The sequence below is a fragment of the Bos mutus genome, chromosome 11 (assembly GCF_027580195.1).
Source record: "Bos mutus isolate GX-2022 chromosome 11, NWIPB_WYAK_1.1, whole genome shotgun sequence".
NCBI lineage: Eukaryota > Metazoa > Chordata > Mammalia > Artiodactyla > Bovidae > Bos > Bos mutus.
Genome location: NC_091627.1, coordinates 18,234,752 through 18,260,371, shown reverse-complemented (window position 1 = coordinate 18,260,371; position 25,620 = coordinate 18,234,752). Strand labels below are relative to the sequence as shown.

Here is a 25,620-nt window from a genome sequence, read left to right as displayed (position 1 = left end):
TCCAAGGAGTAAGCATCTTTTAATTTCATGGCTGCAGTCACCATCTGCAGTGATTTGGGAGCCCAGAAAAATAAAGTCTGACACTGTTTCCACTGTTTCCCCATCTATTTCCCATGAAGTGATGGGACCAGATGCCATGATCTTCGTTTTCTGAATGTTGAGCTTTAAGCCAACTTTTTCAGTCTCCTCTTACACTTTCATTAAGAGGCTTTTTAGTTCTTCTTCGCTTTCTGCCATAAGGGTGGTGTCATCTGCATATCTGAGGTGATTGATATTTCTCCCAGCAATCTTGATTCCAGCTTGTGCTTCTTCCAGCCCAGCGTTTCTCATGATGTACTCTGCATGTAAGTTAAATAAGCAGGGTGACAATATACAGCCTTGACGTACTCCTTTTCCTATTTGGAACCAGTCTGTTGTTCCATGTCCAGTTCTAACTGTTGCTTCCTGACCTGCATACAGGTTTCTCAAGAGGCAGGTCACGTGGTCTGGTATTCCCATCTACACATGGACATCACCAGATGGTCAACACCGAAATCAGATTGATTATATTTTTGCAGCCAGAGATGGAGAAAGGCACAGTAGGATACTAAGTAAATGATTTTCAAATGCAAACACACATTATATAGAATAAAATTTTGTGGGTGAAGTGGGATAGTAACAGTAGTTCAGGGAGAAAAAGAAACCATATGAAATTCTTGACTTCTAAAGAAGAAATGGCTCTTGTACTTTAAATACGGGTGATCACTGCTATCAAATTGTGCTGATACACTTAAGAGAATAATGTAATGAGTTTGTGTGCAAATGTATTTTGCAGACACTTAAACTTGTAACAAAAATTTTAGATGGCAACTTAAAACTATGTGAGTAGATAGATGGTTTTTCAAAATCCTTTAAGGAAGTTATACCAAAAAAGTATTTGGAGATTATAATTCTTTTTTTCTGTGGAAGCTGCATTTTATTTGAAAATCCATCCATTTTTGCTAACAGACATTTTAAGATTGTAAACAAAAATAGAATCTGCAGAGACAATGCAACAAGTATGCTTAAACTCATGTACAGAATTGCTTTCCTACAACAAACTGTCCTTCATAAGGCCCCTCTCAACCCAAACATTAAGATGTATTTACACAAAGAACCAATCAACAGTACAGTTTAATTCTTTGTTAACTAAACTTTTGGCTAGACATTAATTTTAAAGATCCTATTTCCCCTTATTTCAAAGGTACATGATCATAACATGGCATGAGCCAAGTAAAAGGTTATATAACTCTTAAACGATGTGACGTCTTAGCTTTTCTGATGATGTTCAGGGTATCAAATACTGTGTAAGGAGTCCCCCAAAACTGATTGGCAGAACAATTTTATAAGCTGTTATTTATAAAGATTTTTAAAATATTATATTAAATATTTTATAAATATTTTTATATTTATCTTATAGTCCTGGGTTGTAAGTATTATTCCAACTGTCCTAGGGTTGACCTAGCTCAGCCAGGTGTTCCCACTTAGGGTCTCCATGCCGTAGTGGTCGGTCAGATGGTGGCAGGGCTGGAGGCCTCTCAGAGGCGTTCTCACTCACATGTCTGATGTGTGACGTGGTGGCAGCTATAGGTGTCAACCCCCACACACGTTCTCTCTCTGCAGCTTGGGCTTCCTCACAAAATGGCAGTTACGTTCCCAGGGTGAATGTCCTGAGATTGAGAGAGCGAGAACCAGGCAGCAGTTAAATCGCCTCTTATGACCCAGCCCTGGAATTCACAAAGCACCCTCTCCGTCACATTCACAAGGTTCAACCCTGTTTCAAGGGCAGGAGACAGGCTTCAGCTCTTGTTGCTGACCATGTAGAAATATTTTTGCAGTTATTTTTGGAACATACAAACTGTCACAGATCACTACAGGGATTGCTGTTGTTCAGTGACTGAGTTATGCCTGACCCTTCGGGACCCCATGGACTGCAGCACGCCAGGCTTCCCTGTCCTTTACCACCTCCCGGAGTTTGCTCAAGCTGGTGTTCACTGAGTCGGCGATGCCATCCAACCACCTCATCCTCTGTCGTCCCCTTCTCCTCCTGCCCTCAATCTTTCCCAGCATTAGGGTCTTTTCCATTGAGTCGGCTCTTTGCATCAGGTGGCCAAATATTGGAGCTTCAGCTTCAGCCTCAGTCCTTCCAATGAATATTCAGGGTTGATTTCCTTTAGGGACTACAGGGATGAGGAAGACAAAGAGTCTGCTAGGATGCTATCATGGCAGAAAAATGGATGAACACATAGCTCTGCTACATGCTAGATGCACCCAGACTGATTTCAGAGAGCTGTTCATCTCCAGGGCAGAATTATAGACAGCATGATGGAGCTCAAAGGATCTCTTGCTGAGTTTCTCGTGAGACTGAGAGCTGGCTGGGGCACGTGCTTGTCCACACCTCCCGAGGGTCAAATGCTTGCGACCTCCCTCCTTCCAGGGGCTGCACATAAGCTCTGTCTTGGCTGAAAATATTTGAAATCAAGCAGATCTTTTCCCTCAATGCTGAAGCCTTCCACATACTTCTGGTATGTGATTGCCTCCATTTTTTTCCCCTGCAGGATGATTTTCTTCGTTGGGAAATGTCAGTTAAAATTTACACCCTTACTGTAGTGAAAAAGATGTAAAAAATAGAAATGGCTTTCTTTTCAGACACTGTCACTCTCTCTCTTGCATATGGCTTCCAGTAAGAGTTTTTTTTTTTTTTTTTTCCCTTCTTCTTCTACTTCACTGATGGTTTGGCTATGGAATCTCAGAAAACTTGGGCTCTCGCCTATAACTAAGAATGCAAAGTCCTGATACAGAAAATGTTGAAGTGTATAAAAATCGATACTTACTATTTTTAGATTGCATATCAACATAAGACTTAGAATTCAAGTCCCTTGTCTTTATCTATTAGCAGATGCTACACAAAAGCGATCCCTTTCTTGTGAGTAAAGGTGTAGAAATAGCCCAACATTTCCAGAACTTTGGTCCTTTTATCTACTTCAGTGGATCACTTGAACTTGAAGGTTGTCTTTTTCAATGGTGAGATTAAGGAACATTATTAATGCTGTATAGTATGTTTCCAGTAATCAAAATATTTCCCCCCAGACAAGCTGCATACATATGAAAGCTGGGTAAGGAAAAAGAAATGAATTTTATCCTTGGCTATTATACCTTGCCATTTCATTCTTTAATAGAATGATCATTTCAAGTCCAAAATATTTAATAGTATGATTTCATATCTATCTATCTTCTATCTATCTAGTCTTTGAGATATGCCAAAATTACCCCTCCCATTGTGGAAGTGACAATATTATTTACTCCAGTTTGAGGTTCTGCGTAGAGCCAGAATTAGGTATTGAATTAGGTGAAAGTAATATTTGGGAAAAGTAAAATGTAAAAAGTAAAGGTAAAATGGTTGAATGAGTGATGATGTTCTATGATCTGAGGTTACTTAGTATGGTACTTTTTCTTGAGTTCAAAAAGCTAAGTTAATTGTGGTCTTATTAATAAGTTTAAAATGCACTGGCTACGACTAAAAAAAGACACATGTAAACCGGTGACATCTAGACATCGTAGACATCTAGACATCGTATCAGCTGGAGGAAATGCCGGCAGAACTCCTAAACTGAGAGTTTAGTGATACAGCAAGACACGCCTGGAGGAGTCACACAGCCAAAATTATCGCTGCCATTTCCACCAAATGTTTCCAAGGAGCTTCTAAAATGGTGCCTGTGGTAGAAAGTTGGCCCTTTGCTCCTTGCGGGCCCCCTGGCTCCCTGCTCAGACCGTGGGGTCCCTCCACTGTCACCAGCAGCAAAGGCATCAAGACCCCCAGGCAGGCCCTGATCCCACTGCACCCCCTCAGCCAAGGTTCTTAATAAAAACACTGTGTAGCCACCCTCCAAGATGGCCCCAGAGACCTGTGCCTGCTGTGTGCACCTGCAGCCTGGGTGCCCCCCACCTTGTGCCCAGGTTGTCTGTATGAACGATAGTGGAGATCTGTCATCCCCGAGATCTGGTGAGTCGAGGTTGCAGCTTCTGTACGTTCTCTCCCTGCCTTGCTCCGGGGGACACCAGCTGCCCTGCTCTGCTGTGATTGGCCCATAAGAGAGGCCCCGGGGTCTCTGGCCAACAGCTGGGGATGAACAGAGGTGACCACAAGATGGAATCTGGAAGCTGATTCTCCAGAGTCATCAGCCTCGAGGTGAGAGAACAGACACTTGATCCAGAGACCCAACAAAGCCACTCTCGCTTCCCAACCCTCAGAAACTGAGAAAGTGAGAAACATTCACTGCCTTAAGCTGCTAGTTCAGTTCAGTCGCTCAGTGGTATCCAACCCCATGGACTGCAGCATGCCAGGCCTCTGTGTCCTCCACCAACTCCTGGAGTTTGCTCAAACTCATGTCCATTGAGTTGGTGATGCCATCCAACCATCTCATCCTCTGTCATCCCCTTCTCCTCCCTCCGTCAGTCTTTCCCAGCATCAGGGTCTTTTCCAATGAGTCAGCTCTTTGCATCGGTGGCCAAAGGATTGGAACTTCAGCTTCAGCATCAGTCCTTGAAATGAATATTCAGGACTGATTTCCTGTAGGATGGACTGGTTGGATCTCCTTGCTGTCCAAAGGACTCTCAAGAGTCTTCTCCAACACCACAGTTCAAAAGCACCAATTCTTTAGTGCTCAGCTTTCTCTATAGTCCAACTCTCACATCCATACACATCACTGCAGATGGTGACTGCTGCCATGAAATTAAAAGATGCTTGCTCCTAGGAAGAAAAGCTCTGACCAACCTAGACAGCATATTAAAAAACACAGGCATTACTTTGCCAACAAAGGTCCATCTAGTCAAAGCTATGGTTTTCAAACTGCTAAGTTTTATTTATTAATTTTTGGCTGCACTGGGTCTTCATTTCGGCTTTCTCTGGGTGTGGTGGGCGGGGTCTCACTTCGGTGGCTTCTCTTGTTGCAGAGCACTGGCTGTAGAGCCCAGTCTCAGGAGTTGTGGGGCACAGGCTTAGTTGCCCCTTGACATGAGGACTCTTCCCTGACCAGGGACTGGATGCATGTCCCCTGCATTGGCAGGTGGATTCTTAACCACTGGACCACCAGGGAAGTCCAAGCTGCTAGGTTTTAGAAAGCTTACTCACCCAGCAATATCGGATCAGTGTAGCAGTAAAATTCTATTTTGTTGTTTTGCTATTTATTTAGTTTTATTTTATATTGGAATATAGCTGATTAATCCTGTTGAGTTAATTTCAGGTGTAGAGCAAAATGATTCAGTTCTACGTATACAGGCAGGTATCCTTTTTCAAACTCTTTTCCCACTTAGGTTATTACAGAATATTAAGCACTATTCCCAGTACTATACAGGAGGTCCTTGTTGGTCATCTAATTTTAAACACAGCAGTGTGTACATGTCAATCCTAAATTTCCAATCTAGCCCACTCTCCCCCTTTGCCTTCCCTCGTGGCCCTAAGTTCATTATCTAAGTCTGAAGAAAATCTGCCTTTGCCCATTTTTGAATTGGGCTGGTTTTTTACTTTTTTGGTGGTGGTTGTTGAGTTTTAAAAGTCCTTTACATATTTTGGATATTAATCCTATATCAGTTATATGACTTGCAAATAAATATTTTCTCCCATTCCATAGGTTGCATTTTCACTCTGTTGATAATGCGTAAATGGATGCACAAAGTTTTAAGTTTTCATGAAGTCCAATTTGTCTGTTTTTATTTATCTGTTTTGCCTGTGCCTTTGGTGTCATGTCTGAGAAGCCATCGCTACATCCTGTGTTGTGAGGCTTGTGCCATGTAAGAGTCTTATAGTTTTAGGTCTTATATGTTGTTGCCTTTAGTGCAGTTTGAGTTAATATATTTGTATATGGTATTAGGTAAGGGTCCAACTTCATTCTTTTGCACGTGACTATCCAATTTTTCTAGTACCTTTTGTTGTAAAGCCTGGCCTTTCCTATTGAATGGTCTTGGTATTCTTGTTGATCATTTGACCACATATGTGAGGGTCTGTTTCTGGATTCTCTAGTCTGCTCCATTGATCACTCTGTTTGTGGTCATGCCAACACCACACTGCTTGGATGACTAGAGCTTTATAGTAAGTTTTGAAATCAGGAAACATTAGCTCTCCAATTTTGTTCTTTTTCTAGACTGTTTTAGCTTAAGGATCCCTTGAGATTCCATATGAACTTTAGGATGGATTTTTCTATTTCTGCAAAAAACATCATTTTGATTTGACATGGATTGGTCTCGAATCTAATAGACTGCTTTAGATGGCATTGTCATTTTAACAATATTACGTTCTCTAATTCATGAGTATGGGAAATCTTTCCATTTCTAAATGTCTTCTTTAATTTTTTCAGCAATGTTTTATACTTTTAATTGTGCGTGCCTTTTGCCTCTTTGGTTAATTCCTAAGTATTTTATTCTTTTTTGATGTTATTGTAAATTGAATTGTTTTCTTAATTTCCTTTTCAGATTGTTTGTTGTTAGTGTGTAGAAATGCTCCAGTGGTTTTTCATCTGGGTTTTAACTTTTGCATCGTTTTCAATTTCAATATCTTGGGATTGTCTTATGTTTTCAATTAGTTCTTTGATTTCTTTAATCATTTCAGTCATTCTCATTCTTTATAGTTCTTTGGTTCCTAATCTTTCTCTTCATTGTATCTATTGACTCTTTTGCTCATAGTAAATTGTTTTCCAGTGGTTTAAAAAAAATTTACTTTAAACTTTCAGCGAGCCATTAAATATGAGAATTGTATGCGGTCTATATGGAGGGCTTTTCCATCCAGAGAAGTTTTGCACTTGCTACTGCCAAACACCCTAGAAGCATCACTAGATGGGACCCCACTTTATATTAATTTATTGGCATTAGCACAGTGGGAAAGAAACTGCCTGCCAACACAGGAGGTGCAAGAGACACAGGTTTGATCCCTGGGTTGGAAAGATCCTCCAGAGGAGGGCAACTCGCTCCAGTAGTCTTACTTGGAGAACCCCATGGACAGAGGAGCTTGGAGGGCTACGGTCCACGGGGTCGCCAAGAGTAAGACACGACTGAGTGTCTGAGCACACACACACTGGCAGTAGAATTTCTGAAACTAACTGGGTAGTATATATTTGAACCTGAGGGCAGATCTACCTACATGAATTTTCAAGGGAGCTATTTCTTTCCCAGCCTGAGCTCAGGCTGACAAATAGACTTTCTCAGGATCTAGTGAGCAATGTATTTTTTTAGTCTATACTTCAGCTGAGGGGGCCTTCAAGGGTTCTGCATGGTGGTCACAGCCGCAGCGTCCTGCTTCCACATGGTTTCCAAACCTTGATCCCCATCCCCGTTGGGCCAGTGCCCCTACATTGCCGAGCCTGGCGCCCCCAGCCAGGACGGCCACAGCGCTGGGCACTCCCCTCCTCCCTCTACTCTGCTTCAGCTCTGTCTACACGTGTCCTCTGCAGCCTGCCCTGGCATTCTTGTGACCTTGGGCTGGTGCCACTCAGAGTGCCTGTGTCCGTGGTTGGCACTGAACACAGTATCTGCGCTGAGCTTCTCAACCCATCTCATGGCCCCTGTCCCAGATGATCTTTATGATGAACCAGAAAGACATCCGAAGTCTTGGCAGCGTCATCAACCAGAACAAAGACACTCAGAGCCTGGAGGCGCCTTCCCATCAGCACAAAAAGGGAGGGTGGGTGGCAAGTCAGGCTACTGACTCTCCGCGTGGTCCTGGAGCCGCATGCCCACACTGTGGAGAGCGAGCCCCATAAATAATTAACACTGAAATTTTTTTTTTTTTTTAAGAAAAGCTCCACAGTACAAGCATTCTTTTTATGGACAAGAATGCTATTTCCTTTTAAATTCAAAAGCCCCTTCTCCATTTCAGTAGAACACTGGGCCGAGTTGCTCTGTCTGTGAACGGCTGTGCATCTTTCCTCACTCAAGTCACATCTCTGAACCCAGTTTCCACAGGATGGAAGATTTACGTCTGCTTACCTAAGAGGATTTATCCATGACTTTGAGGACTAAGAGTAAATGTAAACTGACATTTATTGTTTGAGGTTAGTGTGACCTTGATTCCAAAATTAGATAAGGTCTGCACAAGATACCACAGCTCTATTTCATTCTCAAAAATTCCAAGCAAAATATTGGCTGACAGAACGCGACAGTGTCTATAAAAAGTAACAATACATCGTGTTCAGGTAGGATTTTTTTTTTAATCTCAGTTTTGTTTATTTATTTATTTTACTTTACAATATTGTATTGGTTTTGCCATCAGGTAGGATTAATTGCAGAAATGAAAGGGTAGTTCACATCAGAAAAATCGGTATCATATACTAGAGAAATAATTTCAATAAATATGGTAAAAGTATTTTACCAAATTCACCCCCCAAATTATGATTTAGAATTCTCAAGAAATCCCTAACAATGGAAGGGTTCTTCCTCAAATGGATAAAGACTATATATTACAACAAAATCCTAGAGTCAGGTCATCCATAAGGGATGGAGGGTGACCTGTGCTCCAAGCGCCAGGATAGGACACGAATACCCACTCTCACTCACCCCTATTCCTTTAACACAGCATTGAAGATTCTGGCTAAAGTGCTTAAATAATTCAGAAAAATAAATAAATAAGTAACATTCAGTTAAACAGAAGCTTAAGGTAAGAGAAGGGAGAACGTTCAGGCTTTCGTTGGACTTGACAATCCATTTTTCTCCACAATCGCCTTATCATCTATTTGAGGCCAAGGATCACACCTGATACTTTTTAAAAAAATCCAGGACCCCACCTGGTGTCGAGTTGGTGGTAGATACTAGTTTGCAAAAGGGATCTTATCCAAGTTATGAAGTAGTAAAGATGAAATGAGTCGCATGTGGAAACCACTGTACATGTGCTAGAGAAGTAAGCTTGCAGGACATCATCCTTCGTTTTCAAAAGGCTGCATCTCCCTTCCACTTCTAAGCCTCAGAGCCCCCGCGCCCGCGAACTGCCCTCCTCGAGGCGGCCAGCAGGTGGCGCCCGGCCTCCACCGGCAGGACCCGGAAAGGCCCACTGGGCTCCGACGTCCCAAGTCCCCTCGGAAGGGCGCCCGTTTCCCGGACGCGGCTGCTCCCTTAGGTCTTCGATCGAAAGGCGCGAACGGCCCGCGGCTCCCAGCGACGGTGTGGGCCCGGCTTGCCCCACGCTTCCCTCGCAAAGCCAGGGAGCCCTCGCGCGAGGTCCCCTCCGTCCAAGACACTGTCTCGGTCCGAGCCGACCGCGGGCGGGGCACCGAGCCTGGGGTCTGTGCTCCCCTCCCCCCGGAGAGAAAGGCCGCAGGTGGGTAGAGACCTGGCCTGGCGCTTCCCGCCCTCGCCGCTCCCGGGTGCAGCCCCACGCGGGGTGGCCGGTCGTGCCGGGCGCTGGAGGGGCAGAGGACGAGTGGACCGACGGCCTAGGCCAGTCCTGAAGGGCGGCCACGGTCGGAATGACCGGCTCCGCACGGGGGCCGCCGCCGGAGCCCGCCTCCCCGGGGGTATGATGATCCCCGACAACGGCGACGGCCCCTGGATCCAAGGACAGGCCCACCTGTGGGCGAAGATGCGGTCCGGGGGCGGGGACGATGCGCAGCGCGCGGGTGATGCGCAAAGCTGGCCTGGCCGGCTGCACGGCCCCGCGCCCTGGAAGGGTGCAGGAGCCCGGCTAGGCTGGGACCACCGGTGCCCCCGCCCCCGCCCCCGCCCCGCGCTCGGGCGCGATGGATTCCGTGTCGGGCCCGGAAACGCCGCAGCCACCCGGGACAGACTCGCCGGCGCCACCCTTACACCTGCTCGGCTGGGCCTGAGACGGTAGCCCCAGGTGAGACCCTCCCCCCCCCCCAACCTCACCCCCTATCCTCACCGGCCCGTCCTCCCCGCTCCTTCTCCAGGTCCCGTCCACCCTGGATCGGCCTTACGAGCATCCCACCCCCACCCTCAAGCCACATGCCCTGGCGGAAGTGTCTTCCAACGTGAGAAGGTAGTATCAATATACGGGGATACAGATGATTTGTAAACACGTACCTACACTAGCTCTGCATTTTAAAGCCAAGTCCCAACGTTGCCACGTGAGGGATGCGGTGGACACAGCACTTGGATCCTTCCCTGTGGTTCCCTCTCTCTCCTTCCCTGCGCAGTCCAGGGTGAAGGGCGATTTAAAGATTTAAACAGAAACCTGTCTCGGAGCCCGGGCAGGGCCCAAGCCTCCTCCCCAGGCTGGGTGAGCTACAGGTGCAGGAGGAAGCTCGCGGCCATATTACAGCTTCATCCCCAGGGCGAAGTGGCCTTAGGAGTAGCATGGAGGGTTGTTTTTTTTTTTTTTTTTGCCCCACCTCTAAATCTTAAAATCAGGTTCAGAAATTCTGTGGATTCTGTTCTTTCCTGATTAACAGCAGTTTCATTTGCTGCAGAAGTGTCTTATCCACTCGACAGGTCGTCATCCAGATTCCACATCTAAAGTGCTAGGAGTCCTCACCACAGTAACTCTTGGGTTGGAAACCCCACCCCAAGGCACAGAACTACTTTTTTCTTGACAGACTAAGAGAAACTTCTGGGTCTATAGACTCCCCAGCACAGTCAGCTTCCCTAAAAAGCAGCAGCAGCCCTTTGCCCCAGAGTGCTAGCCCTGACCACACATCTATCTGATAAGGGCCTTCTCTGAACTGCAGATTCCAAGACTTAGGGGTGGTAGAAGTGATGAAGGAGGAGGGATTAAATAAAATGGCGAGACAGAGACAGAATCTTAAAAATCATTCAGAATTCAGGCATTGACTTCAGACATGTTTTATTATAATCTTATACAGTCTACATAAATTTGAACTTGTATTTATTTGGGTTCAGTTATAACATAGCATAATAAAAATCAAAGCACTGGTCCTCTGAAATAAAGCAGGCAATCACCATTCAATAAACACACTTGATTTATTTTGTATAAAAGGGTTAAGTTTACAACTAAACTTTTATAAAAAGTTTAGCATGAATAAGTACATTACACTTTGTATGCAGAAATGTACATTTCTGCCACTATACAAGAAAACTCTAATTAAAGAGTTCACAAGGTTTCACTCAATATATATATATATTTATATATAAATATATACACAGCATTCAGTAGGCTTGTGTCAAAAAAGGTAATTTCTGACCAAAAGACTTCATTTAAGTAACTGAATACTGATCCTTCTGGTATTCACGCTCCACCTTTGAAAAAAGGCAAAGTCTGCTTAAATTGGGCAATTCCTTGTGATTTTAACGTTTTCGCTCCCCATGGTGGGAATAGTATATAAAGAAAACCTTCCAACTGCAGAAAGGGCATTTAAAAGTCTTTTTCATAAATAACTAATATCACAGTCCAGGTCAGAAAACACCCTGGGGAAGTTGATCATTCTTAAGTTTTCCTTCCATTTTTTTTTTTTAAAAGGTCCATTTGACTTGTTGTCCTCCTTGTGAAATGGTTGAAAAATAAGTTCAGCGCCTTAAAAGAGCCTGTGGATTTGTTGTTGTTGTTGTGCAAAGGGAAAAAAAAAGTCATGAACACCTGCAAGAGATCGAGAGAGAAAGGACTGTTTAGGAGGTTTTACCCTAAGGGCAGAGTCAGGCAGACTGGCGCCAGGAGGAAGCCGCAGTTTGAACATTTAACCAAACACTCAAACATTGGGCAAACCCTGGCGTCCAGATGCAGCGCACACACTCGGCCTGGACAGCGCAAATTAAACATTAAAATAGCAGAGGCTCCGGGGAAAACTTCCCAACGCAATCTCCTATTTGGATCTCCAACGGCAGTGCTCACAGGCGCCAGTCTGCTTCTTGTAACAATTATTTGATTGAAAACAGCCCTTTAGTTAACAGATAGGGAAGTCGGAATCCCACATCACAGGGTCTGAGACACAGGGTAGCAATGCTCAGCTGGCCGATCCGAAGGGGCTGGAGTTTTGGGGAAGGAGGATCCCTATGGAATTTGCGGTGATAAGATTAATTATATGGAGGTTAGTACCTCATAGTACCAGAGCAATAGCAGAAAACAGCCGGGGCATGTTACAGGCGCACGAGAAGCCAGTAGGTATTCTCCTTCACCACCTTGGGAGTGAGTTACAGGCATTGATTTTTTTCTTTTTCTTTCTTTTTTTTTTTTTTAAGGAAAACGTTCTGGGATTTTGAGTAACAGGAGCTAGATGACTCTTCATGTCTAGGACGCGTAAACAATGTACTACGTGCAACCCAACGCAGTACACGTTCATTTACCAAACCCCCAAATTTTACAGATACGCAAGTACCCACGCGCGCACACACACTCTCCAAGCGCCAGTTAACCAACGGGGGACACAAGCAGACACTCACCATTTATTCAGCCACAGAGAGCTTTGCTGTCATTTGACATTAACTCAGAAGGGAATTCAGAAGCCTGCGAGAGAAAGGGGGGGGGAAGGCACAAGACGTTAGACAACCTTAAGGAGAAAGAACCTTAAAAAAAAAATAGTTTTATTTTGAACAGCAAGTTCCAATAACCCACGTTTATACTGAATTCAGACTCGGAGGCATTAATATGTCATAACTTAACAATTTCACGCACACGACTCTTTGCACAGCAGATTTGTTTTTGTTTTAAATGACAGTAACAGGGATAGTGATGATAAAGTTATTAGCCTATCTGTAAGTGAGCGACTAGGGCCCGCCGCCTGACAACGGCTCTACCCGAGCATCGCTGGGGGGAGCGGGTCTTACCTGCAAGGACAGGATGCTGATGTCGGTGTTGAGGGTGGTGAGCGGCGTCCTGGACGCCTGGCTCTGTCCGGGTCGCTGGTGGTGCAGGCTAACGATGGTGGGGTGCGAGTCCAGCGCGATCTGCAAGTCCAAGATGTAGTCGATGACGTGCTGCAGGATTTCCATCTTGCTCACCTTCTTGTTTTGCGGGATGCTGGGCACCAGCTCCTTGAGCTTGGAGTAGCAGTCGTTCATGTTGTACAGCAGGCTCATCGGGTCGTCCACCGGGGTTTTGCTCCGGGAGATGCCCAGGCCGTGGTCCGAAAGGCTGTTTTTCCTAACGGACCTCACTGGACTGAAGGCTTTCATGCTGACCGCGGGGAAGGGAAGCGAAGCGATTGGGAGGAGGGAAGCGGGCTGCCCCGAAGCTCAGGCCGCCGCCGTCGCTGCCGCCGCCTCCTGCGAAGCTCGCTACGCTCGGCACCGCGCTCGGCTCAGAATGAAGCGGGGAGCCCGGCCCGGCGGCTTTTATACGCGCTCGCCGGGGCCACACGACCCGGCTTCCCCGCGCCCTCATTGGTGGAAGGCGGTGCGTCCATCAGGCCGGGCGGGCGCGCCCATTGGCAGGCGCGGGCGCGAGGGGAGAGCTCCGTCCTTCCGCGTTCGCAGCCAATCGCCGTGGGGGTGGGCGGAACGGGCGCCAGCCCAGCTGAGGTGGTAAATAGAGTACAGTGAGCGCCGGGCCCAGGGGGACCTGGGGGTGGGCAGGGGCCGGGAGAGGGCCGAACACCGGGAGCAGGGGGGCGCGGACGCGGTGGGGGCGGGGACACCCCGGGAACGTAAGCGTGCACCCCAATTCCAATCCCGATCACTAGGCGGGACCCTCCCCCTAAAGGTGCCCCCCGACGGAGGCTGCTACACCTCTAGGCTTTCAGCATCACTAAGATCACAGCACCCGCGACGGGATCTGCACGGCAGAGGGGGAAAGCCACCACGGTTCCCCGCGCCTCCCGGAAAGTTATCAAGACGTTATAGAAAGCATTTCCGAAAAAAGGGAAAACGCAAATAAGTTTGCCATCGACAACTGATGTTTGTAGATTGAGATCGGCCTCTTAAGATCAGGAAAAGCTTTGTAAAAACAAACCCCAAAACACCCACGCGCGCGCATTTCAACGACAGGTTTAAGTGTGGGATCGTGCAACCCGGAGCAACGTAGAAGGCAGTATTGTAAACTCTGTGAAATGAGTACTTACTGGATAACCGTGCTGATCGCTAAGGAGCTCCGAGACGTGCGGGACCCTTCCTGGGTTCCTTCTCTAGCACTGGGAAGGGCTATTATAATAAAGCTATTAATCGGAAATCATTAGGAGTATTTGCATATTGAAGCTGTATTTACATACACTACCCTTGAGAGGCTGCTGGTCCGCTCTGCAGTGTCGGTGGCAAAGGAAGGTGACTAGCTATGTACACATCATGATTTCTGGTGTCACATTTCAGCGCCTGCTGTATTTTTAAAGTTCTGTACAGGTAGGTGGCCCTAGCCATGGTCAATATCTTCACACTGTTTAAAAAAAAATCTATCAGGTACCAGGATGGGAATCTTCTCAGCACTAGTACTGGAGGCAGCTTCAGGTTGTGTCCCCGCCCTCAACTTTTTAAAAAATTTTCTTTCTAGAAATCTTTTAAGAACTCATTCCTGAGGTCTAAATAAAAAACGGTTTGCAGTTATTTACTCAAATCCTTTTCAGTGAATTCACACATAATTCTAACTTAAGGGAAGACTACAGTAAATTAGTTGTGTGTTTTGAAAATCATTTTTCTAGAATACAATAAACTAGGAAGTCTGAAAAAGCATTCTATTTTTAAGTGTCTTTTACTTTATCTCAATCTGCATCTCTTTGGCCTTTAAGAAGGAAAAGGAGGGCAGAACTGGAGAAAAAGTAAAGCTTAATAATGGGTAAACAGTATATTTTTCTTCAATTAATGATTAATTCCTCAGCTGGTGGACCAGCCGGTCTGGTCCTGGACAACAACTACAAACATGTGCCTGCACTACAGCTGCTCTCGAGGGAGGAAAAGTTGGTGGCGCTAGGGTAGATATCACCTACCGAAAATCCAGCGACCTCAGGTGGGAGGATGGAGGTGATGGTTTCCTGACCAGCAGAGAAATCTGCTCAGGGCCTGCCCAGCAAATGCTGCCTGAGACTTCTTTGCGAACAGCAGTGGAGTCCCCACCTCTCCTCTGCTATTAAGTCTGGAAATGATTTCATCCTGAGTCCCCACAGTTCGAACCTTTTGATGTACTTTGCGTGCATGTGTTTCTGTCACATACGTGCCACAGTGGAACAGATTTTGTTTTGACACTATTTTGGTTCATGATGTTATACTTTGACTATTTTACAATAATAGCCAATGTAAACAAACATCTTTGGGATTCTCAAATTATTACTTGTGATTCTTGGACATTGCAGCTCTGAGATACTGACGCATTCCTAGCTTTTTCCAAGGACACCGTATGTTAACATCCGTGCCAGCCTCATTATCCCTCCAGCCGGGCTCCGGGCTGCTTCCTAATGAGCGTTGTGCGGGATTACTTTGCACACTCGCAAAGTTGATGAAGGCACTGCCTTCTCCCAGGCTCGTGTGTGTACCCTGATGCAGTAAAACTGCTAAATATGGTGAAAGTGTTCTGGTGTTTCTTCCTCTATCGGCCATGTCAGAGTCCAGTCAGCCTGGGTGAGTGGAATTCGATTCGACTGGCAGGCCAACCAGTTCTACATTCATTTAAAGATCAACTTAAGGGGACTATGAGGGTAAGTTCATGATTTTTTTTTTTTAAAGGCCTGAGTTCCTAGTACGTTCTGTCTCAGCAAGCCCAATACGCCATTACCTTTAAAATTATGTTTTCATCGGGAAAACGGTGAGGTGAGTTACAAAAAAAAAAAAATCTGTCCATTGGTGTCTCCGTGGGCTTAAATTTGAGGCCTCTAAAGCTACAGATGGGCCCTGGTTCTGCTAGATCCGTGGGTGGTGGGAAGGTGTGAATGGTTTCCGGTGGGGGGGTGGGTGGAGATGCATGCCCCCCACCTCCCCCACTTAAAGTCACACGCCGGCCCGGGAAGGTCGCCTAACCTGGTTCCAGGGCTTCACTCCCTCGGTCTCCACCCCGGCCCGGCCGCCGCCGGCTCCCAGCGCGACTGGCCCCTCGCGGTAATGAGAAGCAGCTCCGGGCCGGGCGCGCCAGGCTGGCCGGACGGCCTTTGCAATTCCAACCCCCATCCCCCGCCCCGCGTGATGCAACTGGGGGCGGGAGGAGCCTGCGGGAAGGCGGAGGTGGGGTGCGGAGGAGGGGGTGTCTCAAGGTCCTCCCGGCACATCTGGCGCGCTGGGGAGCGCTCGCCTCTCTTCCCCCCGGTTTTGTTCTCCCAGCTGTGTCCATCCCGCCCGTGACCCCCCGAGCGAGCCCTGACAGGTGATGAATGCGCGGCGGCGGCGGCAGCGGCGCGCGGGCCGGGCCGCGGCGGGGCCGGGGCCGGAGCCCGGGAGCAGACTCTCTGGCGCCAGGCGCGTGACGCCGCCCATTCACGCCGCCCGGCCGCCTTGTCCTCGCGGCGCCGCTCAGGCGGCTGCCATGGCAACCGCGCCGTCACTCAGCGCGCGCGCCCAGCTGATCAATGCCTGCGAGGCCCGGCTGGCCCCGGCGCGCCCCAGCCCCGCCGCTCGGCCTGCGCGCACCTGCAGCCGCCGCGCGTCTTAAGTTTCCAGCGATTTGGGGCAAGGAAGGAGGACCGAGAAGAAAAGAAAAGGGGGGCTGGTTGGGAGAGAAAAAAAAAAAATACACACAATAAAAGCCAGGAGAGGGAGAAGAAAGAAATCTTCCTTGTGCAGAGGAGGCGTCATGTGGCTTAGAGGTTGCCAAAGCAAAAGGTTTTGCTTTATTTTGTTTTTGCAACCGAGACGCTCAGGGTGGGGCCGGCGCGAGGGGAGGGCGGATGGGGAGAAAGTGACTGTCTCAGTGGAGGGCAAAAGTGATTTATTCCTTGGGATCCTCACGAGGAGGAGCTGGACTCCCCCAAAATACCTTTGAAGGGCCCCCCTCCCTCCCGCCCCCACATACTGCCCATCCTCGGAACCTTGGGAGGTTGCCCTAAAGAAAAAAAAATCAGATTTTTTTTTCCCTCCCAGGACGGCCCCCTCCCCTCGCCCTCCGGGAGGCTGGAGGATGGGCAGCCGGTTCCCGCGGCTCCCAATCTCTGCGCGCGGCCGACCCGCGTCTGCGTCCTCATTAACACTACAAAGCCGGGCAGACGTCGCCTCTTTCCAGAGCTGCGCTTTCAGCTGCGAACATCAAGAGGCCAGAAAACATCCAAGTGGGCCCGAGGACGCAGACGCCGCCTCGGTCCTGGCTTTATCTCTAGGGAAAGTTCCATTTTAAGAACCAGATGCCAACATTCCCGGACAGTTTATGGTATCCGGATCCCTCGGGGTGCGCATCCGCGGCTTAGAGTGTTAGCAGCAATTATTTATCGTGTGCCCTGGAGAGGAGGTCCTGAACACGACTGTCCTCGGCGGACCCTGGGGGTGGGGGTGGGGTGGGGACACACGACTGTTCCCGATCCGGTTATCTGGTTTAGCAGAGTTTGTTGTGGTTTTCGAGGAAACAGCATCTGGGTTACATAAGGATTCAAGTTTTTTGCTTTGCTTGTTTATTTAATACCTTGGCAAGAGGGAGCCCTCACTCTGAAACCAGATAACCGAATTTGGGTTTAAAACAGCCTTAGATGAGGGGCAACGAGAGGGGAAGAAAATGAATCAAACCACGAAAAGCAAACAAGGGGATGTTTATTTTTCTCCCTTTGGGTAGTTTTGAAGACCTGCCTAACCTCTTACTTCTCGTCGCGCACAGCTAATAAATTGCATTAACAAAGCACTTCAGCTACTACCGTGGCTTAGCGGACATCCCTCCCCCGCGCCACCCCCACCCCGGCCCTAATTCCTTCTAGGATTCGCGCACGGTCCTGTTTGCCCAGAGATCTCAAGAGCACCAGGAAAAACGGCGTGCTAAATCCAATTTCTTTCAACCGTCTGATCTCCTTGTAGGGAGATCACCTTTCAGCCCCGTTCAAAGAAAGCAAAGTTTGGAAAGTTTGGCGGAGGAGCCGATTTAACTACCAGCACGGCAAATATTTAGTTACAAACGCTGTGAAGTGCCCAGATTTGTGGCCGCGTTTGGCTTTCACAAAGGATTTTCCTGTGACTTTTGTTCCGGTCACCAAATTAAAAAAGAAAATTAACTTGAGCGAGAGATAAGGGCTCGGAAAACAACCCCGGGCCGCCCGCGAGCTGGCGGGCGCGGGACTGGCGTCGCCGAGTCTGCTCCGCCCCGAGGCGCGCGTCGCGGGGGTCCGACCCCCGCGGGGAGCCCGGGTCACCGCTCGGACCCCGGGCCGCCGCCCACCGTGAGCCAACCCTCGCGGCATGCAGCGCCGCGGCCGCCGGGCTGCCTCCCGGCGTCCGTGGGAAACCGCGGTAACCCTCTCCAGCCAGCGACAAGGGCGGGCTTGTCCGGAATCAGGCTGCATCTTAATATTATAATACGGCCCTCAAAGCAAAACCCAAGGCCCCGCTTACGAGTCTCTTAACAAGAAACACATTGTGCGCTTTTTTTTTTTCCTCCTTTTTGGCCGAAGCCACATTGGCGCGCTGGCCACGGTACTGTGAGCCAAGTCCATGACTTCAGAGGGGAGGGACCCGCCTGCCCCGCACCACGTGCGCGCTCGGCCCGGATGGCCACCCCGCCGCGCCCTGCCGCCCTGTCCCGCCGACAGGTCAGGGGCTCCGGCCGGGGCCAGGGCGCGCTCGGCGGACACGTGTCCTGCGCCCGCGGCTCTTTGGCCGCTGCCTTTTCCCGACCCGGGGAGGTACCCAGGAGGCGCCAGTGCGGGTAACTGATCGCTGGCCGCTCTAGCCGGCTGGTGGAGACGCTTTATTTTAAAATACTTTGACAGCCTTCTGTGTCCCCCACCCCCAAGTCCTTGCCTTGGGGCTTTTACTTCCAGGTTCTACCATCCCTCTTCCCTAAAAAGGACCTTCTCTCAACTGGAAATAGCCCAAGGTTCTGCAAGCCCTCTGACCCCTGTCATGTGTCATTGCTGTCCCTGTCCAGAGGAGGTGACAGGATCTAGGGCTGCATTTTCAGGGAGGTGAGTGCTGGGAACCTGTGGGGGCGCCCCGGGAGGAGCAGTCCTGGGCATCCACCCTCAGCCCGGTGGTGCTCACGCTGTCTTCCCAGTGCTGCTGATGTCAGGACCCTCATCTGTTTCGATGCCAATGCTGCCCATCATCCAGGTTGAATTAAGTGGTCCATTTCATCTTAACCATTTCTGCCTTTCCTGGAGTCTTTGGGAAGAGCACAGATACATTACATTTCAAAGCAAAAAGGGAACCGTGATGACCCTCTTTATTTTAAAATTTTTATTGGAGTACATTTGATTTATGGGGCTTCCCAGGTGGCTCAGTGGTAAAGAATCTGCCTGCTAATGCAGGAGAGTCAGGCAGGAGACCTGGTTAGATAGCTGGAGGACAAGATCTGGAAAAGGAAATGGCAACCCACTCCAGTATTCTTGCCTGGAGAGTCCCATGGACACAGGAGCCTGGTGGGCTACAGTCCATGAGGTTGCAAGAGTCAGACACCATTTAGCAACTGAGCTCCGGCATGCACACACACACACACACAACTGATTTACAATGCTGTGTGAGTTTCAAGTGTACAGCAAAGTGAATCAGTTATACATATGTATGTATCCACTCTTTTTTAAAGATTCTTTTCCATATAGGCCATTACCCAGTATTGAGTAGAGTTCCCTGTGCTATATAGTAGGTTTCTTTTAAGTCTTTATTTTCATTTTCTTCTGTTATGTATGTGTGTGTGCATGTATGTGTGTGTTAATCACTTAGTCCTGTATGTTTTTTTCGACCCCATGGACTGTAGCCCACCAAGCTTCTCTGTCCATGGGGATTCTCCAGGCAAGAATACTGGAGTGGGTTGCCATTTCCTTCTCCTACAGTAGGTTTTTTTTTTTTTTTAGTTATCTAGTATATATATAGTACTGTGTATCTGTCAGTCCCAATCTCTCAGTTTTATCCTTCTAACCCCCTTATCCCCTGGTAACCATGAGCTTGTTTTCTAGTGATAGCCCTCTCTAAGGGGAGGTTAATCATTCACACTGAGTAAGAACAATCGTTTACAAGCTCATCACAGCTTGCCTGTTTTGCTGTTCACTTTGCCCCCATGAGTTAGGAGAGGCAGATGCTGCCTCCATTTTACAGACGAAGCCGAGGCATAGAAGGAGGACAGACGCCTCTGTGAGCCCACACTCCCTAGAACAGTACCTATGATGATCCAGAGGTGTGTGACCTTGACCCCAGGTGGGATGTCAATTACTTCTTTAACCTTGAAATTGGTTCCAGTCCTGCAGGGAATTTATAAAACACTTTGCTTTCCCCTTCCTCAGGTATTAACACTGAGGGACTGAGCCTGACTCTCTACTGACAGAAGTTCACCTCAGGTCTGAGGACTTCACTTCTTAGTGCGGGTAACCTTTACAGGCAGAGTCCTGGGGCCCACATCTCTAGAGATTCTGCTTAACTGGGTTTGGTGAGCGGCCAAGGAAACGCTGAGGAGACATGGATGCAGGTGGTGCGGGTTCCACACTGATGGAATGACAGGTAATCTGTGAAATCAGTCCTGCGGCAGGTGCGGTTTGCCTCTTGAGGACCCGTGCATTTGTTTTTGGAAAGCCGAAGAAGACAAGGAAGACAAGGGGTGTGTTGCATTTACCCCCATCTTTACTTTCTCCCTTGTTTGTTCTTCCTTCCTGATGTTCCAATATTCTTTCTTTTAGAAGGAAATTAAAAAAAAATTTTTTTTTTAAATTTATTTGTTGGCTGTGCTGGGTCTTCGTTGCAGCACGTGGACTTTATTTAGCAGCTGCAAGTGCGGACTACTCTCCAGTTGCGGTGCATGGGCTTCTCACTGCAGTGGCTTTTCTTGGGCAGAGCATGGGCTTTAGGGGCATGTGCTTCAGTAGTTGTGGCACGTGGGCTCAGCTGCTCCGAGACATGTGGAGTCTTCCTGGACTAGGGATCAAACCTGTGCCCCCCACATTGGCAGGTGGACTCCCAACCACTGGACCGCCAAGGATGTCCTTTTTAAAATATTCATTTGGTCTTAGTCGTGGCACGTGGGATCTAACTCCCTGACCAGGGATCAAACCCAGGCCTCCTCCGTTGGGAGCATGGAGTCTTAGCCACTGGACCATCAGGGAAGTCCTTCCAATATGCTTTCTTTTATTATTTCCTTTCTTGTTCAAGGGCATCCTTTAGACATTGTTTAAGGGTAGGTCTGCTGGTGACAAGCTCTCTCAGTTTTCCTGCATCTGAGAAGGTCTTTTTATCTTCTTGATTCCTGATAGATGTTTTTGCTGGATCTAGACTTCTGGGCTAACCCACTCCAGTGTTCTTGCCTGGAGAATACCAGGGACGGGGGAGCCTGGTTGGCTGCTGTCTATGGGGTCGCATAGAGTCGGACACGACTGAAGCGACTTAGCAGCAGCAGCAGACTTCTGGGATAGAATTCTTTCCGCATTTGACATGCTATGCCACTTTACTCTAGCCTCTGGTTTCTAATGAGAAATCTGCTGTTTCTCAAATTGTTTTTTCCTTTGTAAATAAGATGCTTTTTCTCCCTGTTCTTTATGTCTTCAGTTTTCAGAAACATGTCCATGATGTATCTTGGCAAGGATTTCTTTGTTTTTCCATTTTATAGGTGTCTCAGCTTCTTGACTCTGTAGTTTAAGTCTTTTGCCAAATTAGAAAAATTTTCAGCCATTATTTCTTAACATACTTTATCAGCCCCTCCCTCCTTCTCCTCTCCTTCTGGGGCTCTGATGACAAGAATGTTAGATCATTTCTTATAGTCCCACAGGTTTGTGAGGCTGTCCTTGTGTGTGTTGGGGGGGGGCGGTGGTCTACTTTTTCTAATGGTCAAATTGGATTATTTCTATTTTTCTATCATCAAGTTTTCTACTTTGGCCACCCGATGTGAAGAACTGACTTACTGGAAAAGACCTTGATGCTGGGAAAAATTGAAGGTGGGAGGAGAAGGGGGATGAGATGGTGGGATGGCATTACCAACTCGATGGACATGAATTTGAGCAAGCTCCAAGAGTTGGTAATGGACAGGGAGGCCTGGTGTGCTGCAGTCCATTGGGTCACAAAGAGTGACTGAGCAACTGAACTGACCTGATGTTCAAGTTCACCAATTCTTTTCACTGTTTTCTCCATTTTGCTTTTTGAACACATCCAGTGAATGTTTTAGAAGGCACTGGCAACCCACTCCAGTACTCTTGCCTGGAAAATCCCATGGACAGAGGAGCCTGGTAGGCTGCAGTCCACGGGGTCGCTGAGAGTCGGACACGACTGAGCGACTTCACTTTCACTTTTCACTTTCATGCATTGGAGAAGGAAATGGCAACCCACTCCAGTGTTCTTGCCTGGAGAATCCCAGGGACAGGGGAGCCTGGTGGGCTGCCGTTTACGGGGTTGCACAGAGTCGGACACGAATGAAGCGACTTAGCAGCAGCAGCAGTGAGTGTTTTGCTTTGGCTATTGTACTTTTCATTTTGGAATTTTCCATTTGGTTCTTGTCTATATCTTTTATTTCTTTACTGAGATTTTCTATTTCTTCCACTTTTTGGAGAGTATTCAGAATTGCTCCTTGAAAGACATTTTTTTGTGTGTGTGGCTGCTATAAAATCCTTAATAGTTAACTCCAACATCATGTCAACTCAGTGTTGGCAACTGTATTCTTTTCTCATTCAATTAAGCTTTTCCTGTTTCTTAGAAAGAAGAGTGATGTTTGTTTGAAACCTGGACTTTTTGGGTGTTATGAAACTCTGGATCTTATGTACATCTTCTGTGAGAGCAAGTCTCTGCTGCCACTACCCTGGCTGGGGGCAAAGGGGAAGGGTTGGGGGAGGGTGAAGTCCTCTTGCTTCCGGAAGGGTGTGAATGCCCCAGCTCCCCACCCAACTCCTGCGGAGACCAGCCTGTGGGGAGGGGGAGCAGGGCCTGATTACTGCTGGGTGGGGGTGAGAGTCCAGGCTCCCATGTGATCTCTGTTGACACTCTTGAGGGGGCTGCTTGCCGAGGAACACCGCTACTCCCCACCCCACCATCTGTATTACCACCCTGTCGTGATGGGAGGCTGAGATGCAGGCTCTCCACTCGGCCTTTGTGATGGGGGTGGAGTTGGTGCCTCCCCTCTATCTGTGGTGCTTCTTTCGAGTCTCATAATTATTGTCTGAAGTTTGCTGTCTTACCAGGCTGCCTCGTTCCTGATCTGCTGCCTGAAAGTACAGGCTTTTCTTTTTCTTTTTCCATGTCCATTGATGCTTCTGGATACCTACTTCCCCAGCTCCTGATCCAGGATATAAGAAGCACAAAGAAAACCCAGGGAAAACATCACCATGTCCTTCCTTGGCCCCCAGAGTCAGCAGCTAGTCTGCCCTTCTCTTCGCCTCTCAGAGTCTCCCGATGTCTGTTTTATCGCTGATCTCCAGGGTTCTTAGCTCTCCTTGGCAGGAGGAATGAGGAGAAGTACATCTACTCCATCTTGCCTGGAATAGAAGTACCAAATGTTTATCATTTAATGAAATAGAGAACATGAAGCAGTGGTCTCTGTTTGAAGAAAACTATTCACATTTCTTTATTGTTTGGATTTGCAAGTGCTTTCCCAGGTACATTATTTCATCAAGTCCTGGATTTAAAAAAAAATAAAAAATATGATTTAACTGTTGTTTTCATCAAGCCCAGTCAGGCCCTGACAGCAGGAGTGTAGAGGCATCCTTACGTCTGATGGTTGTCGAGTCTCCAGTATACATGAGTACTGTCCTCGCCCTTGGCTGTAAGAATTGCTTAGAATTCTTTTCAGTGGAGTCTGATTCGTTCCACTAGCACTGTCTGGGTCCTGGCTAGCTGGACAAGCTGGAGGGATCGTTCCCCTCCCATGCTGCTGTCACTCCGGCTCTATCATCTGTCCTTGGCGGATCCAGCCCCAGTTGCGTGTCTGCTGGGCGCCTAGCTCAGGGGGCCCATGCCTGGGGGTTAATGTTCTGCGGGTGTTATCTTGAGAGTCTGAACCATTCTTTCAGTTGTGTTTTCTGAGTGATACTTTTGATGGGAAAATGGAGTATGTACTGGGGGTTGGTGCCTGGACCATGTTGGGGTCCCATCTTCCTACCTCCCTGGGTTCTTGCCACTTGTTCCCTGCCTCTTGCTGACCCAACACTGCTCCTCTGTTCGCCGAAACCTAGGACTGGGGGCAGAAAGGCTCAGAATGGGTGAGTGTGGCCCGCATGCTGAGTTGAATACCAGGGCCCTGGGCACCTGTGTCTTTATTTGCCTAAGTATCCTTGTGATCAAGAGAATGCCATTAAATCACAAATGAACCTTGATGACAAGTAGAGAGAGATGTAGAAGACAAGAAGAAGTCTTTTTTCTGCTGTTTGAATGAGGTGGGGGTGCTGCACTTTTACTTTGCAGTGGTCCCTGAAAGTTATTTAGCTTGTCCTTCACCGATAGCTTTTGAGGTCACTACTTTCCACTTCAGTTCAGTTCAGTCGCTCAGTTGTGTCCGACTTTTGCAACCCCATGAATCGAAGCACGCCAGGCCTCCCTGTCCATCACCAACTCCCGGAGTTCACTCAGACTCATGTCCATCGAGTCAGTGATGCCATCCAGCCATCTCATCCTCTGTCGTCCCCTTCTCCTCTTGCCCCCAATCCCTCCCAGCATCAGAGTCTTTTCCAAGGAGTCAACTCTTCGCATGAGGTGGCCAAAGTACTGGAGTTTCAGCTTTAGCATCATTCCTTCCAAAGAAATCCCAGGGCTGATCTCCTTCAGAATGGACCTGTTGGATCTCCTTGCAGTCCAAGGGACTCTCAAGAGTCTTCTCCAACACCACAGTTCAAAAGCATCAATTCTTCAGCACTCAGCCTTCTTCACAGTCCAACTCTCACATCCATACATGACCACTGGAAAAACCATAGCTTTGACTAGACGAACCTTTGTTGGCAGAGTAATGTCTCTGCTTTTCAATATGCTATCTAGGTTGGTCATAACTTTCCTTCCAAGGAGTAAGCATCTTTTAATTTCATGGCTGCAGTCACCATCTGTAGTGATTTTGGAGCCCAGAAAAATAAAGTCTGACACTGTTTCCACTGTTTCCCCATCTATTTCCCATGAAGTGATGGAACCAGATGCCATGATCTTCACTTTCTGAATGTTGAGCTTTAAGCCAACTTTTTCACTCTCCACTTTCACTTTCATCAAGAGGCTTTTGAGTTCCTCTTCACTTTCTGCCATAAGGGTGGTGTCATCTGCATATCTGAGGTGATTGATATTTCTCCCGGCAATCTTGATTCCAGCTTATGTTTCTTCCAGTCCAGCGTTTCTCATGATGTACTCTGCATATAAGTTGAATAAGCAGGGTGACAATATACAGCCTTGATGTACTCCTTTTCCTATTTGGAACCAGTCTGTTGTTCCATGTCCAGTTCTAACTGTTGCTTCCTGACCTGCATACAGATTTCTCAAGAGGCAGATCAGGTGGTCTGGTATTCCCATCTCTTTCAGAATTTCCCACAGTTTATTGTGATCCACACAGTCAAAGGCTTTGGCATAGTCAATAAAGCAGAAGTAGATGTTTTTCTGGAACTCTCTTGCTTTTTCCATGATCCAGCGGATGTTGGCAATTTGATCTCTGGTTCCTCTGCCTTTTCTAAAACCAGCTTGAACATCTGGAAGTTCACGGTTCATGTATTGCTGAAGCCTGGCTTGGAGAAT

General features: G+C 47.8%; 1 protein-coding gene and 1 long non-coding RNA gene across 3 annotated transcripts; one reads left to right on the top strand and one right to left on the bottom strand.

Moving 5' to 3' along the window:
- Positions 1 to 10,784: 10,784 nt before the first annotated feature.
- Positions 10,785 to 14,030, bottom strand: ID2 (inhibitor of DNA binding 2). The gene is made up of 4 exons (XM_005905515.3): positions 13,968 to 14,030; positions 12,736 to 13,423; positions 12,352 to 12,415; positions 10,785 to 11,551 (listed from the first exon to the last, which is right to left on the bottom strand). The coding sequence occupies exons 2-3, from the start codon at positions 13,081 to 13,083 to the stop codon at positions 12,359 to 12,361; spliced, it is 405 nt and encodes a 134-aa protein (XP_005905577.1). The 5' UTR covers positions 13,084 to 13,423; positions 13,968 to 14,030; the 3' UTR covers positions 10,785 to 11,551; positions 12,352 to 12,358.
- Positions 14,031 to 14,172: 142 nt separating this feature from the next.
- Positions 14,173 to 24,806, top strand: LOC138989863 (uncharacterized). Of its 2 annotated transcripts, XR_011465987.1 has the most exons (4): positions 14,173 to 15,450; positions 15,556 to 15,639; positions 16,900 to 18,917; positions 20,229 to 24,806. It is a non-coding gene; the product is annotated as an uncharacterized lncRNA (long non-coding RNA). The 2 variants fall into 2 exon arrangements; XR_011465986.1 differs by having other exon boundaries at positions 16,900 to 24,806.
- The last annotated feature ends 814 nt before the right edge of the window (positions 24,807 to 25,620 follow it).

What these genes read in the sequence shown, in the direction of transcription:
- ID2 (XM_005905515.3), bottom strand. Translation starts at nt 13,083, where the DNA reads ATGAAAGCCTTCAGTCCAGTGAGGTCCGTTAGGAAAAACAGCCTTTCG. An exon ending in TCAGCATCCTGTCCTTGCAG is followed by an intron (nt 12,416 to 12,735) that starts GTAAGACCCGCT and finishes TTTCTCTCGCAG; the next exon opens with GCTTCTGAATTCCCTTCTGA.